Consider the following 15,843-nt stretch of genomic DNA (forward strand, 5'->3'; position numbering starts at 1 on the left):
CATTGAGATGGTTTAACATCTGGTTCAACCATGATCACAACAATTTTATTCAAAAATATGAATTTCTCCATTTTGCAAAAAGAACCTACAATATCTACAAACCTTGAAACTGAGAGTGTGTGTATTGTGACATAAAACAATCATTTATAACATTAGCATTCAATCAGGTCATCTTCCACTAACATTCATTCCAAGTCAATGAGACAACAGTCAAATGCCTTAATAACAATAAACTTAAAAAAAACACATAGTAAACTTGGAAATTCTGTCATGTTATTAAAATAAAGGCTGCCTGAGCTGATTAGAATTAGAAATTAGAAATTAGAACATACAGTTAGCAATTTTTTTTTTTTTGCTTTTCATGCATTTGCAAACAAAATGAGATAAAAAGGAGAGAGGGGACCTTTTACAAGTAAATAGGTTCAAAAGGGGCAATTGCAGACACACATTACTCCACGACCCGTCCACTATACCGAGGGCGGGGGACCTTACGCCCCATAATTGGGCCCACATGCACATCCACAAACAACCTCAGGAAAAGTTAACCCAAAAATGCTCAACATTGTTTATGGTGAACCACTCCTATTTGCAGTTCGCTCTTCACTAATTGTTAAAAAACTCACCTATTCGCGGCTCCCGGCCTATTTTTGTGCTCACCTTATGATGCCACAAGTTGGCTAATAAGAAAGTATGTAGGTAGAAGTGATGCATCTTGTCTGACTCGTCGATTTTTGTATGTTGGGGAGGAGTTACAATATGTTTATCCTGGATGGTTAGCATGTGTATGTTTTTCTACTGAATTCACACCTCAAAGGCATTTATTTTTTAAGGTCATGCTATAAACCGAGTTTCAAATGGTTGTGTTTTGGGATGCTAATTTGTGATATGTTTACGGTTCAAAACTTTATGATAGGCAGCAACAACACACCTCACTCTTGTGGAGTCACCCGCTGTAGAATAGATGACAGATGTCTGTATTATCAGTGTGTGTGCGCCAGTTGATGGTGAATTACTTGCAGTTCTTTGTTATTGTCATCATTGCTCTCTGCCTACCCACCGGGAATAGCATTGATTTGATTCGATGTACAACTGGAAAGAATGAAGAGACCACTACAAGAGTGAATTATTATTAACAAAACTGCTTCAGTTTATTTGGATCTCAATGAAGATTTGTTGCCAGTGGTCTCTTAATCTTTTTCCAGAGCTGTACTTTGAACACCTGTTCATTCCTATTTTTCATTGGTTTACATGAAAATAATTCAAGGCCTCAGAAAAGCGGATCTTGGCAGAGGGGCCCCATGAAGTGGTTCTAGGACTGTTTTTAATGCCACGTAAGTTGGGAAATGAAGGCACTGTGGTAGAGGAGACGACTAGAGTCAATAGGTGTGAAGGAGGGGGTGGGTGGAGTTGGTTGGGGGCCTCCCACCTCTAGACCTCGGAACTATCCGAGCTACCCCACATCCTGGTGGAGCTTCGGTTGTAGGCGGCGGATGATGAGCTTGCATAGGGTGGGAACTGGTTGTTTTCTTTCTTTCTGCGCCGCAACAGCAGCACCACAATGGCCGCGATCAGACAGGCCAGGATGATCAGACCCACCAGGCCCACGATCATCGGCAGAGTGGAGCTGTCCGGGGTTTCCCCACCGGGGCTCCCCACTAAGGGGCGCTCGAGCACAGGCTTGCGCTCCAATCCCGTGGACCAGGGCTGGCGCTGGTTGACCACCACGCGGTCGGCTCGGTCCAGGGCAATGTGCTGGATGTTGGTGCCGCGGTTGTTGTCGGCGCCGATGTCCTGAGCGACGGCGGGGCCGGAGACAACGGGGGCGGCGCGTCGCTGACGTCGGAGGGCAGCATCTGGGGTGGAAGACAGGCTGTGGTGGAGGTAGTCCACGCTACGTTTGCCGCGGTTGGCGTTCTCTCTGGAGCGCACGGTGTAGATGGTGTGAATGTACCATTCCCGGCCTGCAGCCATCTGCATGTCACAAAAACACGCTTGAATTGGAGGCGCACAGGGAAGATATACAGGGGTGCCTTCAGAACAGATACAAGTTTAATTTCTTGAAATGAATGGAAATGCCATAATCCCTTCCAATTTTGCACATTTTTTTCATAAAAACATTGAGTAATAACTTTTTTGAAGAATAAGAATGTTAACCAAGTGTTTGTGCTATTTAAATCTGGAAGTCCAATTCTGTGTGCTGCTCCTCCTGGTGTGCCCAATTTGGTCACTGGGGGGCAGTATTGTATAATACAGTCACACAGGATCAAAGAAAGAAAAATAGACTTCTACTGCTATTACTTCAGTAAATTACTGATATGTTTGTAATTTTTATCGAGGATACAGACTACATCCCAGTGAGTATTGTTATATCTGTGGCTATGCTGCTGTTTTTTCCACTATTTTGTGTTCAATTTAGGGTCTCGTTTTTTTCACATAGGGTCGGAATAGTTGAGCTTGTTTTCAAATAACAAAACAAAATATTTTTCAAGAAATTGCATTTAATTACGTTGCCTTTGTGAGGTATTAAAATTGGCTCGACGACCCAAAATGAAGTATGAAAAAAAGAGTCGAAGTCAGGAAGGTCGCAACTACTTTTTGAAGGCAACATAGCCTGAAATAATGGTGATCTTCTTTCAATTTCACAAATTGAATTTCCCATTGTGAAATCTGTTTTTTTTTCTTTTTTTAATGAAATCAATGCTCTTATTCTCTGGTGTGACTGGATACACAGGTTATTTGTATCTTCTGCCATCGAGTGGAACTTTTTCTCCCTGTTGCTAGCATGGCTAAATGAGCAAAGATACAATTGCACGTGAAAACTATTTTTCAGACCAATTAAATACAAGTTGATAATATTCTCATGATCTTTGCAGCACAGTGGTTAAGAATAACTGATCCACAGAGAACCATCCGAACCTGGAACAGTGGCGTTGAGGAGAGGGTGAAGCCATCGGATCCTGGTTGTTTGACTAAAGGCAGAGCTCCAGCTGTGTCGTAGGCCAATGTGGCCTTGAAAGCAATGTCACCAAACGCCGTGGCCTGAGTTTCTGGCTGGGCCTTGTCCTGAAAAGCGACGGAATGAAAATCAGTATTTTAGCAGCGTTAAAAATATTTGCGGAGGGAAGTTTGATTAATAGGTTGGTTGAAGACTGAAATTGACAAATAAAAATGTGTACATTCAGTCCATTGAACGCTCTAAATTCGGCCATACATTTCTTAAGTGATGCTTTGGTTTTATTGAAGGCTCTCTAAATAATCTTTGAGGTTTATGAATATGTCTTTGGGGTTTACAGTAAAGCATCTTTCAGTACCATTGAAGACTCTGAAATTGTCTTCAATGTTTTCGTATAGTATGTGAGTTTGTTTGGAGACGAGGTTACAATTTCACCTGTTCAAGACTTACTTGTCACTGAAACTGTCATTGCACGTTTGGTTTAGGATTCAATTGTCTTTGTTTAACACAGTGCTTCTCAAATAGTTGGGCAGGCCCCCCTGGGGGGGGGCAAGGTGCGGTGCCGTGTGAACCTGGTAAACATGCTTTTTTTCCGCTTTACTACAATAAAGTGTAATTGCACATCTCCTCCAGTAGTTGGCAGGGGTGCTCTCATTGCACAACGCAGCCATTATCAACTCGATGGTGTAGGTCGTTTTTTTTTTTTTTGCAACGGAAATGCCATTGTTTATAGTTGCGGCGGAGAGTGGGTGGTGGTGGGCTGCGAATTGTTCTCTTTTTACTCGAGGAGGCGTGAAAGAAAATAATTGAAAAGCACTGGTTTAACACAACATTTGTGTTCGGTTCATTGAAGGCATTAAATTTTTGTAGTTTTACATACATATATTAAGTTAATTGAGGCCTCGCGTAATATACTAATTCATTTCTGTTTGAGTCCGTGCAGACGAAGCTATCCTTAATGTTAACTAAAACATATATTTTAGTTTTGTCGATGGTCAACCCAATTTTAGACAAAAACATGTTTTAAGTTCATTCCAAATTGTTGGTTAATCGATGACTCTAAATTGTCATCAAGGTTTACTAAAACATTAACAATTTCAGTCTCTTTTACAAAATTATCTTGATTGATAAGGCGGATGGAAGTCTATAAATTGTTCCGATGAGTCAAGGTCTTCGATGTTTCTGAAAAGTAGTTTTCAAATTTGCTTAAATCCATTAATTGTTTTCATTGCTAACAAACATATTAAGTTCAGTAAAGATCCAAAATTGATGTTTGTTAAAACAAATACGATAATTCTTAATTGGAGTCTTTGATGTTTATAAAAATTGAGTAGGTTAGGGTCACCGAAGACGAAAATAATTTCAGTGTTACATAAAACAAGTATGTTAGGGCCGATGCAAACGCTGGCGTCTGTCTCTTGGCTATGTCATGTGAGATTGACAGGTGACCCCCCCCCCCACCTGTAACCCTCTTGCACCCTGAACAGGATGCAAAAAAATGGAAGGAACCGGGGTACTTACCAGAATCTTAAATCGGTAGAGCAGAGAGGGGGAATCGGCCAGGCAGCCGTATTCCTTATTGGTGGGGTTATATTTGGGAACATAGCCGTCGGCTCCGGTGCACAGGAACACTTTCTCAATGCTGCACGAGAACGAGTCGCCCAGGTTCTGCACCGGGTCAACCATCACGCGGCCGTAGATCGACGAGCCTTGCAAAGATCAGATCATGTTTGTCAGCCTCATCAGCCGCAACGCTGGTTAAAATCCATCAGGCGGGAGTGTTGTACCTTCTGAAAAGGCGGCATCCGTGCCCTCCCCAAAGCCCATGGAGCCGTCAGACAACCACAACTCCTTCTTGGACAGGAGGAACATCTGTGTGTTGAGGCTAAACTCTGCCGCAACTGGGTCACTCACCTGAAGCAAAACAAACAGGCTCAAAATAACTTTTTCACACTGAGGAGCAGTTTTGCGACTGGAGAAGCAACTTTCTTATTTTGAGGTGGATTTTTTTTGGCAGATTAATCACAGGGACCTGAAGCAAAAGTTTTATTCAACGATAAATAATATATATATACAGATATATATATATATATATGAAAAACTGGTTTCCTTTTTAACGTAATTAACATTTTTTATTTCTTAAATCCACATTGTGAATAGCGGAAAACTGTATTTTTTTTCAAGAAACATTTTCAGTTTTCAATGTTTAAAACAAAGTTCAAACTTAGTATTTCTGAACGGGTTGCTTCGTCCTTTGGCAAATCCAAATTGATTTTTAAATAAAAGATAAGAGACAAGAAAGCATCGATAGTGCAGATCAAAATCAAATCTGTAGATTTTATTATGAAAACATTAAGTGATCTTAAAAATATTCAGTGTACCACCTTAATATACTTTTAATCTTCTAGGCCATTCCTTCCAGTTGACGTACGCCACATCGCGAACGAAACCAAATTTATTTGCTATTGAGCTTCGTGTGTTGCGTTATTCATTATAATGTGCATAATTTTCTCTCCAGACCCTTATTAAACTGCCTTCCATTTTGCTATTTAAAATTGGATGAACTTTGCTTTAACGCTCTTCCAGCCATACTTTTGAAAAAAGTGTTGCACGAAGGTTGCGGCATGTTCACGTGCGTGTGTGCAACCCAGCGAAGCTTTTTGGTACAGTCCCCGCGTTCACGAAAAAAAATTATATCAGTGATTCTTAGATTTGCTTTTCAACGTGTTTTAACGACGTGTGAATTTTGTCTCGCAAACTGTGATGCGAAACCATTATTTTGAACCTAAGAGAATTTTCTTCAAGGGGAGTTTACCTGCTGGAAGCGAATGTCCATATCGAAAGTCAAAGGCTCCCTCGGATGGCACACGGGAGGGATGCTAAACTCTCCGTTGGGGGATGCAATACAGGGGACCAGCTTCACTGTGTATGTCCCAGAGTAATCCCGCACCTGAAGGATATGCAAAATCATTACATTTGATTTTTAATATGCCCAAATAATAAATAATGAAATCCACCTGCAAAGGTTACAGTGCATTTTAGGTTCATCCTCAAATTTGACTCCAAATCTCAATTCCCCTAACTTAATGTGAGAATTGTATTCTATTTCTTGTACGACTTACGGCAAAGTCGGAGACGAAACTCCACTGTTGCATGGGCTGGTTGTGTGTGGGCTCGGTCCTGACCAGCGCCAAGGTGAACGTCAAGCCCGGGTGGTCGGCGCATATCACCATGGAAGACACGCTGGTCCCTAAAACACGTACATGTATAGCCTTAAAACGCTCATATTTATAACTTGACCTCTTATATTGTCTTGGCCTCTTGGACTGTAAACGCTGGCTGACATTTGCTCCAATGACACCTGGTACTTTCACGCCGGAAACCCCCTCTCCTTTCCACCCGCGCAAGTGTGGAACTCCAGGAATAACCCAAGAGAGGATGTAGGGTAATCTAATAGGAGACTTCATTTATAGAGCGACCGCTCTTGATGTCTTACCTGGGTGAGTCATGACAAACTGTCCCCTGAAGCGAGCCTCTGTCTTAAAGTTGACCACCAGGCGGCCCTCCTCATTTATGCGCATGCTGGTGGGATACATGGCTCCTGCAGAGGTTTTAAATAACATTCAAGCAATTAAACACCATCCCGTGAATACTTTTAGGGGGCAGCGTCAGATCTTACCTTGCAGCTCCGACTCGGGTGGGCTCCCGATGCCCTCCTGCCAGAGGATGGCCGTGTCGTACACGAAGGTGAGCTTGAGCTCCGACTGGAGGTCAAAGTGCTGCCAGCCGCCCACGGCCACGGGGGAGTGGAAGACGTAGGACACAAAGAGGGGCACTCGCAGGGTGACGTAGGACTGGACCAAGTTGAGCACCTGGGAAAACAAAATGTTGGGGTCAGAGTCCAGCTCAAAATGAACCGCATGCGACCACTTGACTCTTTTGGACTTCTTGCACAGCCACTACCAAGATTTTATTTTGTCATTGACGAGTGAGTTAATCATGACACAAAGGATCAGGAACGGGGCAGCACGTTAAGGCTACCCAAATAATTTGGTGATGAATATAGACTATATTCGTGAAAATGTGAAAGTTTAGGAATGGAGGAATTTTTGAAATGTGGAAAATACTTCTCAAGGTGAATTAAATAAGGTGACTTTTTTAAATTTCAAATCGGAATGATGTGAATATGTTTTGTTGATTGTGTTGTTGGGAATGATGGGGAATTTATTTGTGGGAATTTTAGTGGCGAAAAATGCAGAAATTTTGACATGTAGCAATTTTTGGCATGTTGACAATCGAATGAATTGAACGTTTAGCATTTCAAAGGTCAACTGTGTGAATCTGTTTTGCCCACTGTGTCATTGGGAATGAATATTTTATTATTTTTTGCCTGGCGGGTAATAATGTTGGAAATCATTCCCAAGTTGGAATTGAATTTGAACATTTTGAATTTGGAATGGTGACGATCTGGTCAATGTCTCATTGGAAATGAATGGAGAATTATTTGGTGAGAATTGTGAGAACTTTTTTTTACAGGTGAGAAGTAGTAGATTTCAAATTTCCCCATTGTGGGACTAATAAAGGACATCTTTAGATTGAATGCCATTTGAAGAACATATTGAAATTGAAATGGTAACAATCTGTCGAATGAATGTGGAAAGAGAAGGCGCTATTATTGACTATGCCCTAAAATAAGTAGAAAAATATTTGAGTGAAAAAAAAGACCATTGAATATCATTCCCACGGTCTATCGAATGAGCTGAACATTTTGAATTTGGAATGCGAACCCTTCGTTGAATGTCTCACTGGAAATGAAGGAAGCCATTCTTGGTGAAAAATGCGGAATTGTGCAAAATGGTGTGGAAATTGGTTAACATCCACACGTCAATCTGAGTTTTTGTCCTACATGACCTTGAAACCTCATTTTTCTCGACCTGATAAAAGACTTTTTATGTTCTGTGTCACACGGGAGTCACTTAGTTGTATGTCATTGTTTCCCTGGTCCCATTTCCGACTACCGGTAAACTGTTTCTGTGGCCCCAGCCTGCCGAGCCCCAAGACCAGCCACCCTTCTCATTGGCCAGTCTACATATTGATATATTGATTTCTGATTAATTCAAATAATTGTCCTCCCTAACATTCTGCTGATATTTTGTGCCTACCTGTCCGTCGGTGCCGATGGAGCCACCACAGTCATTCAACAACTCCGACATATCGTAGTAGCTAGTGAACTCCCAGAGGCAGGCCTCCAAGTTGAGGTTCCGGTAGAAGCGTAGCGAGTTGGACGAGCGCATTGCGTTGCTGTACTGGTAGGGCGACGTCTCGCCGATGATCTCGGGGTTTTTCGTGGCATCGGTGATGAAGCCGTAGCCCGTTTGGATTTCGTTGAAATCCAACAAGTTGGAGCAGCGGTGGTTGCCCACGCGGGTGCCGTCGGGACTTAACGTGAGCTCGAAGTTGGACATGGGTCTCGTGGAGATCACTGGCAACATGCCTGTTGGAAGTAGAAATACTTTTGTGAAAAACACTAAATGAAAGACTAATTCCCAGTTTTCTCAAAATGTCAATCAAGAGAGCTCAACCGTTCTTTGACTTTACCTCTCTCCATTCACGTATTTAATTTAATTGAATTTTTTTACATTGACATCATCCGTAGAGGTTGCAAAAAGAATCAGGACTATTTCGACAAAGTAAAAAGGAGAACGTAGAGACGTCATTTTTCCAGTGCCAGAAAAAATAAATGTCAGAAATTAATTAACTGAAGTATGGATAGCTGAAAACTCGACTTAGGTACAGTAACAAACTATCGGTATTTCCTCCCACTGCTTTTGGGGTTGACGAGTATATTTACAAAATATTTTTGGAACACCATCCAAAAGTCCGCTCCCTCACCATCCATATGGGGCATGTTGATGGTCAGCTTGATGAGGTTGGGGAAGTCCGGATCATCCGGACCCGTGTAGCGAATCTTCGCAGAGAAAGGTTCGGCTCCAACGGTGCCTTGGATCCGCGGTTGACACATGCCTGCAAAAAGTTTAGGGGTGATAAACTAGGAGCCCTCCAACAACCCCGGGCCACGTTTCCGAACGGCATCTACGATACCTTCCTCCTTGCTGATCACAACGATAGGACTGGAAAGCTCCAGACCAGCATCCCCGTTGGTATTGAAGGCCCTGGCGGCACACTGGATTCTGGAGCCCGCTTGGAAGTAGATGGAATCCAAGGTGATGGATTTGGTGTTGGTAAAGAAGGTGTTGGTGTCCACCTCCCTCATGGGACTGGTCACGCCATCGGACCCGGTGGGAGCACTAACCAGCCAGCGGTACTGGGTGAGGGTGTCGTTGATGCTCTCCGCCGAGCAGATGGAACCAGTTTTGTCAAAGTCATTGTATTTTGGGTTGCAGGCCTACAAGACAGGTAAACATTGACAGTGGAGTAAACATTCCCATCGGGTCATCAGTTTTAAGAGATTGTACGTTCCAAAAAAAACAACAACAAACCCGTAACATTTCGTTTTCGGCAAAACTCAATCATAAACAAATCATGCTATCAATGTAGTAGTCTCGGGGTCCTACTACTGTAAGAAAGGGGGGCGTCACACTTACCGTCACACACACCACTGGATAGCCGTTGATGGGGTTAGGGTTGTCTTTGGTTTTGGACGTATCGTCGTACATGAGAAGGGAAACCACGTGGGGTACTGCTGGGAAAGTGACATCTGCCACGCTGTCCATCTCCTCGATGTACACTATGGCTTTGTTCATCTTACGAGAGCAGACAAGGCATCATTACAAAGTTATCAAAGAAATCAGAGAAACGATTGGCTGAAAAACTCCAGTTCTTGATACTTAGCAAAGTTGTCAGACAGATTTTGTCTCGCGACGCTTAGCTTTGTACAAATAATAATCCAGTTATTTTTACGATTCATAGATTTTCCATTTCCGAAGAAAACACTGTTGCTTTTAATATGACAAACTGGACATCGCACTGTATCTATCTTGGACAATTTGAATGGAACACTCTGTCCATGTTAATTTCTCTTTGTATTTTTCGACATGATTACCAGACGATACAATAAATTGCGATATGTTACATATCAGTACGTCACAATATATTACAAAACAATACATTGTGGTGCTATACATTAGATAGATAGATGGATAGTTTGTGGCACGGTGGAATGGCGGTTCAGGGGTGCAGGGGTTCGATCCCAGGTGGTACGAGAGATTTCAATATTTACATTTGATATTGGTACTCTAGGTTATGACACAATTCGATGCAATAATTATTATACGGTATATTCCGATGTACAGTATCTTATCAAAAGACTGTATATTACGATGCAGTACTTTTTGATACTATATATTACAATGTGATATCGTATGATACAATGCGTGATGATACGGTACAAAACAACATGATGATATACGATACAATCAAATAATTCAAATTTGTTACTTAAGAATCTGATACAATAGGTTGCCATGATGATGCAAACACAATATATTCCAATTTTTGATGTCATTTTTTTCTTACATTTTTGGACTGCCTATTTACTGTGTATTGTATAACAGTGTCTCCTGTGATGTAGCTCCAGATGTTTTTTAAAAGGACGATGCAGCCTTGAATGGAACTTGGGTCACAATTTAGTTGGGCTATTTCTCCACAGCGGCTTACGTTCTGTTTTTAGCTCCATATAATGTTAACCCCGACCCCACCTCCTGTCTCATTCCAAAGCTTTTTATAAGGTATAGTGGTTGAGGCGCACTGACAGCAATGCCAGCTGTTGCCGGGCTATTTTCGCACATTTGTAGCCATGCGCCGTCACCTGTATCTCGGCCACCATGTTGTCATCGGGCTTCATGTGCACCGTGAATGCTTCCCTCATCTCCCGCTGGCCGTCGTAAAGAATCTCGATCTCCACGAAATGCTCCATGTCGCCCTCTTTGAACTCCACGTCTACGAGAAATAATGTCAGCCTTCATCACCTCTACAGGCACTCCCGTAATTACAAACATTCAATGCAATAACATTTCGAGCATGCAAGCACAGTTATGCAAAGTTGCGCAGTCAATTTTTCGGGTTTATCCTGTGTGCAAAAAAGTGACATACGAGTGAGCGTCAGACTTTTCATTACTAGATGGCAGCAGAAACAAAGTGTGAAAATTCAGATAACTTGTGTTTTGTGCTTGCAGTTTTGTGTAGGTATTTTACCAAATATATATATATATATATTTAATCACATGACAGAAAGCCTGGCAGTTTGGCAGATTGAACAGCTGTTCAAAAAAGTGGCCAAGTCTGCTTAGTTCAAGCTGTACATCACCTCCGTTGGTTACTGTAAAACCGATGACGGCTGCTTAATGGCTTGCGCACACATTTCTTTACTTGAAGACAAAAAATAAATAAATAAAACAAATTACTTTTTGATAGTCAAGTAAAAATATTTAATAATATATTTTGTGCTATTTTTAGATGAACAGGATATATAGTATATAGTTAATAATGAGGGGCACATTTTTTCACGCAGGTCTGGTGTCTACTTATATTTATACATTGATTTTTGTTAAAAGTGTGACGTGCGATAGCTCCTCTTTAATGCACTAGTTAGGACCAAGGTGGGGCGCAACTTTCCGGCACCCCAAGCTCTCTAAAATAACCTCCTGTCTTGTATGCATGCAGTACACACTTTCAGAAAGAAGTCACGCAGCACTTATTTAGTTTGCTAACATTGGTTTCTAACTTACAGTCATGCTGAGTTGTCATTGTCGAGCTTATTCTTGTGAGGACCTCTTTAAGTAATTCTAAGATATTGTAAACATGACTGAAATGTTAGTCATGTATTTCTCTGTGTGACTGTTCTCAGTGTGAAACGGACACCATTTATGAAGATGAATGGATGGCATCTCGTGCAGCGCTCACTCTTGGGATGCCTTCAGAGTGGCGGGAGCCAATATTTGGCCAGCCCGGGCATTTTTAAAAAAAAACTGCCACCTACCAGACTGTGAGCGAGAGAATAGACGGTAAGCTATAGATAGTGATAATAGAAGAATGGAACATGAAGCTTACTCTATACGATGATTAGGGGAGAGCCTACACTGTTTAATGGCATCAAAAGAAAGAATGTTGGGTGGTCTCACCTTCCGACAGAGGGTTGTAGTCCTCTCCGGAAGTCGCCGAGCCGTCCTTGGTGTGCACTCTCACCAACGACACCTTGGAGGTGTCGCCAGCACGCAGGATGGGGATCTTGACGATGGCGACGTCGCCTTTCACCTGCGGCTCTCGCACACTATACTTGATCTCAGAGAAGCGGATGATGGGCTCTAAAAACGGAAACAGAGCGTGAGCCCACCAGGTGCAGCTTGGGTTCAAAACGTTTCTTTCGTGACGTACTGTCTTTGTTGTCTGTGATTTTGATCAGGGCCTCCTTCTGCTCTCCGACCGAGGCCCCGTATGGCGACTTGCTCTTGGGCGTCCCGAGGACCAGGCGGAACTCCTCGTCCTCCTCATGAACCGAGTCGTCCTCCAGCTTGACCACGCAAGGCTTCTCCGTCTCGCCTATGAGGAAGTATGGAAACTATATTACTACTGTGCTTGGAAGTAAATGCAACAACAGTGCATGCACACGTAGTTCACGCCTGACTGAAATTTTTCAGTATTCCAATTCCAAGAGAAGTGAACGGTTACAGAGGCTAAAAAAAAGTAACCTATCTTCCATTCATTTCAGGTGCTTGTAAATGTAGATGCTAATAGGTTTATCAGGTGAAAATATTGTCATTATAATTTCTCCTTGGAATGAGAATTTCATTCACCATTTTACCATTTCACCAAATCTATTCGATTTTTTTGCAATCAGAATTGAAGGAGTTAATTTGATTGTGTAATCTTATGATACCATTCGATACAGTACAGTAGTCCGTCTTTATTGATACATCGCACTTTCACTACAATATGATGCAGTCTGATGTCCAAATAAATGCGATATGATAAAATACCTTCCAATGAAGTAAGCGGCAATCCAAATATACCATATGACGCGATGTTACAATGCAAGATGATTCCAGTATATTATACATTCCACTGCAATACATATAATATGAATATGATTCAATATGGTGAAATGCAACACGATCCAGTGCAATACAAATATTACAAAATTATACATTAAAAAGATTAAAAAACCTTACAATACATAGCGATGTGAAAATATGAAATACTATACATACGATAGGCAATAGGATACAATAAAAATATGAGACAATACAATATAATCCAAATACAATACAATGTAATGCAATATAATACAATACAAATTTATTGCTGTACAATAATATACAATAAAGTATGATGCAATCTGGTAGAGTAATTGTAATATAATTTAATGTGATCTCTTAAAAAATATTACTATTAAATTTACATGATGCACTACAAATAAATTAATATACCAAACAATATGACGCAATATGATAAAACACATATGATAAACCTTCTAGTCAACTATGTGATTTTTCTAGTTTCTTTTTTTCATATTTCCCATAATCATTGCCAAAGCAAACCCAACTACAGTTATATTTAACAGGTGTCTTTATGGGCCAAATTAAGAGCAGTTAAGATACACACTGGAGGGTGAAAGAGTGGTCTCACCTGGTAGGAAGGTGATGATGGACGCATCGGTGTTGGGTCTCTCGCTGTAGTCCATCATCACCTGAGCAGTGCCCTGTCGGGTGTAGCAGCGCACCGTGGACCTGATGCCGATGTCTCCACTGCGATATACTATTGCCTTGATCTCGCCGTCGGCCTCGTCCACCTTGTAGCTGCTCTCCTTGAACTGGACCTTTGGCACTGGAACGAAAGCAAAGTCGTCATTACAGCGTCACACCTGAATACCACCAGAGATGGGAGACTCGAGGCAGTCGCCCAGATTAGGATCTTTTGGATAAAACAGAAAGACTGGACCTGACTTAAACTTTAGTAAAATGATCATTAAAATCATTAAGAACGTAATTTAAATATGACTAAAATGTTAGTGTATTTCACTGTTTCAGTTTAATATAAAACAGAATCGTTTCATTAAGTTGTATGTTATTACTAGGTCGTAATAAGAGGCAACGTACTACAACATCTAACGTCATCTGTCACTTTAAAACCCAGAGAGACACAGAAATTATATTTAGCTTCACAACTCAGCTCACTGATAGCTGGTCAAAAATGTTCACGTCAGTTTCACGTCGGTTCGATTGAGATGACATGAAAGTAATAGAAAATAAAAAAAACTGGTTTGGGATCATTGAGTGGAAGGTGGCTAATGTAAGAATAGATGTGAATTGTGAATAAGATTGTATGATTTGAAATAATTCATACTTGTTGCTTGAAATTTAGTGGTGACTTGACTTTCCAAATTTTTACCCCCAGTAACTTGGGACTTATTGGAAATCAATTTGCACTTATTTGCTTTAATCCCACCACTCGGTAAAACCATTAACACAGGTAGTTCTAAAACATTTTGGGTGAGATGGACATCATCCACACACAGATGATCACAATTCAAGTCCGACACCTACGAATGCGTGCATAGGTTCACCTTCAAGACTTACCGTCCGTGATGGTATCATTGATGGTAATGGTGGTCCTGCTGGGTTCCCCCAGCACGGCATTCATGGGCATCCTTAACACTAAATCGAAAGTCTCCGGTCCCTCCAGCTCAGGCTGGCCCAGGTCGTCCAGGATGGTCACCCTGAACGTCTGCATGGTCACCCCAGGGGCAAAGTCCAGATTGCGGCTGATGCCCACGTAGTCCAGTCCGGCTGCGTAAATCATAAATACGTGAGTGTCATCGTTGTAACGCTGCATCCGAAAGTGTTGTGTCGAATGTTAACCTTCAGCTGAGACGGGCTCGCTCTTTCGGGACCGGACGGTCACGGTGGCCGTCTTGGAGAGATCAGTGCCCGTCCTCCACACCTTCACTTCTACGTAACCTGAACTCTCATCAACCATATACTCGGGTTCCCCAAAATACAGTGACGGCTCTGTAGAAAAAAAAGGGATTATTTAAAACGTTGTTAAAGGGAACTCATTGTAAGATATAAAAACGTTGGTTTTATAGATCACTTTTGAGTCGAAAAATTATGAGAATAAAGTCATGCCAAGACAAGATTAAATTTGTAATAGTCATCCCATACAGTATTGAAGATGTTTAAATCACACATATCTAATTTTATATGATAGACTTTTCAGTATTTGCAATGATCCTTTTTTCACACTGACAAATGTTCATCCAGACTCAGGTAACAATAGGCACGAGCCGGGAGGAAAGAGTGCGTAGAAGACAAAGACAGTCCAAAGTTGGGGATCATTTGACACTTTTGAAAAAGAAGATAAAATGCAATGTGTCAGCAAAGCAGAACCGGCTTACACAACTGAACGTCTATGTCTCGGGTAACATAATCATCATTAGCTAATTTAATATAGCCTGCCAATGAACTGTAAACTGAATTGTTATCTCTCACTTTATATCAGTTACAAAATAAAAACATAACATGCACATTTGTACACTAGCTGCATGGCCACATCTGTTGGCAAGAGGAACTCAACACGCAGGCTGGCTAACAGTTAGCTAGTTGAAGATAGCCACTATCCTGAGCCAACAACAGCAAACTCAAAACACTCATTTGTTGACTTTCAAGTTACTAAGCAGGTGAGGCACCACTTTTAAAACCCTCACACATTCAAAGTCACAGATACTACAGTATAGATTCTATACTGTAGTACTATAGAACGTAATATAATATATAATATAATGTAATATAATATATATATATATATATATATATATATATATATATATATATATATATATATATATATATATATATATATATATATATATATAT

General features: G+C 41.2%; 1 protein-coding gene across 1 annotated transcript in view; it reads right to left on the reverse strand.

Moving 5' to 3' along the window:
- Window positions 1-1,428: 1,428 nt before the first annotated feature.
- frem3 (Fras1 related extracellular matrix 3) overlaps window positions 1,429-15,843 on the reverse strand; it is a 38,034-nt gene continuing 23,619 nt past the window's right edge. Inside the window, exons 7-24 of the mRNA XM_088303294.1 lie at window positions 14,830-14,979; window positions 14,548-14,757; window positions 13,598-13,795; window positions 12,347-12,511; window positions 12,094-12,276; window positions 10,782-10,912; window positions 9,559-9,717; window positions 9,056-9,359; window positions 8,846-8,977; window positions 8,116-8,447; window positions 6,633-6,825; window positions 6,450-6,554; window positions 6,076-6,203; window positions 5,769-5,903; window positions 4,741-4,867; window positions 4,475-4,662; window positions 2,917-3,063; window positions 1,429-1,971 (exon numbers count right to left, since the gene is read on the reverse strand). Coding sequence (XP_088159420.1) covers window positions 1,429-1,971; window positions 2,917-3,063; window positions 4,475-4,662; window positions 4,741-4,867; window positions 5,769-5,903; window positions 6,076-6,203; window positions 6,450-6,554; window positions 6,633-6,825; window positions 8,116-8,447; window positions 8,846-8,977; window positions 9,056-9,359; window positions 9,559-9,717; window positions 10,782-10,912; window positions 12,094-12,276; window positions 12,347-12,511; window positions 13,598-13,795; window positions 14,548-14,757; window positions 14,830-14,979 — 3,530 coding nt within the window. The remainder of the gene's footprint in view (window positions 1,972-2,916; window positions 3,064-4,474; window positions 4,663-4,740; window positions 4,868-5,768; window positions 5,904-6,075; window positions 6,204-6,449; window positions 6,555-6,632; window positions 6,826-8,115; window positions 8,448-8,845; window positions 8,978-9,055; window positions 9,360-9,558; window positions 9,718-10,781; window positions 10,913-12,093; window positions 12,277-12,346; window positions 12,512-13,597; window positions 13,796-14,547; window positions 14,758-14,829; window positions 14,980-15,843) is intronic.

The sequence above is a fragment of the Idiotropiscis lumnitzeri genome, chromosome 8 (assembly GCF_059441095.1).
Source record: "Idiotropiscis lumnitzeri isolate Australia: NSW breed Sydney's pygmy pipehorse chromosome 8, RoL_Ilum_1.0, whole genome shotgun sequence".
NCBI classification, from domain to species: domain Eukaryota; kingdom Metazoa; phylum Chordata; class Actinopteri; order Syngnathiformes; family Syngnathidae; genus Idiotropiscis; species Idiotropiscis lumnitzeri.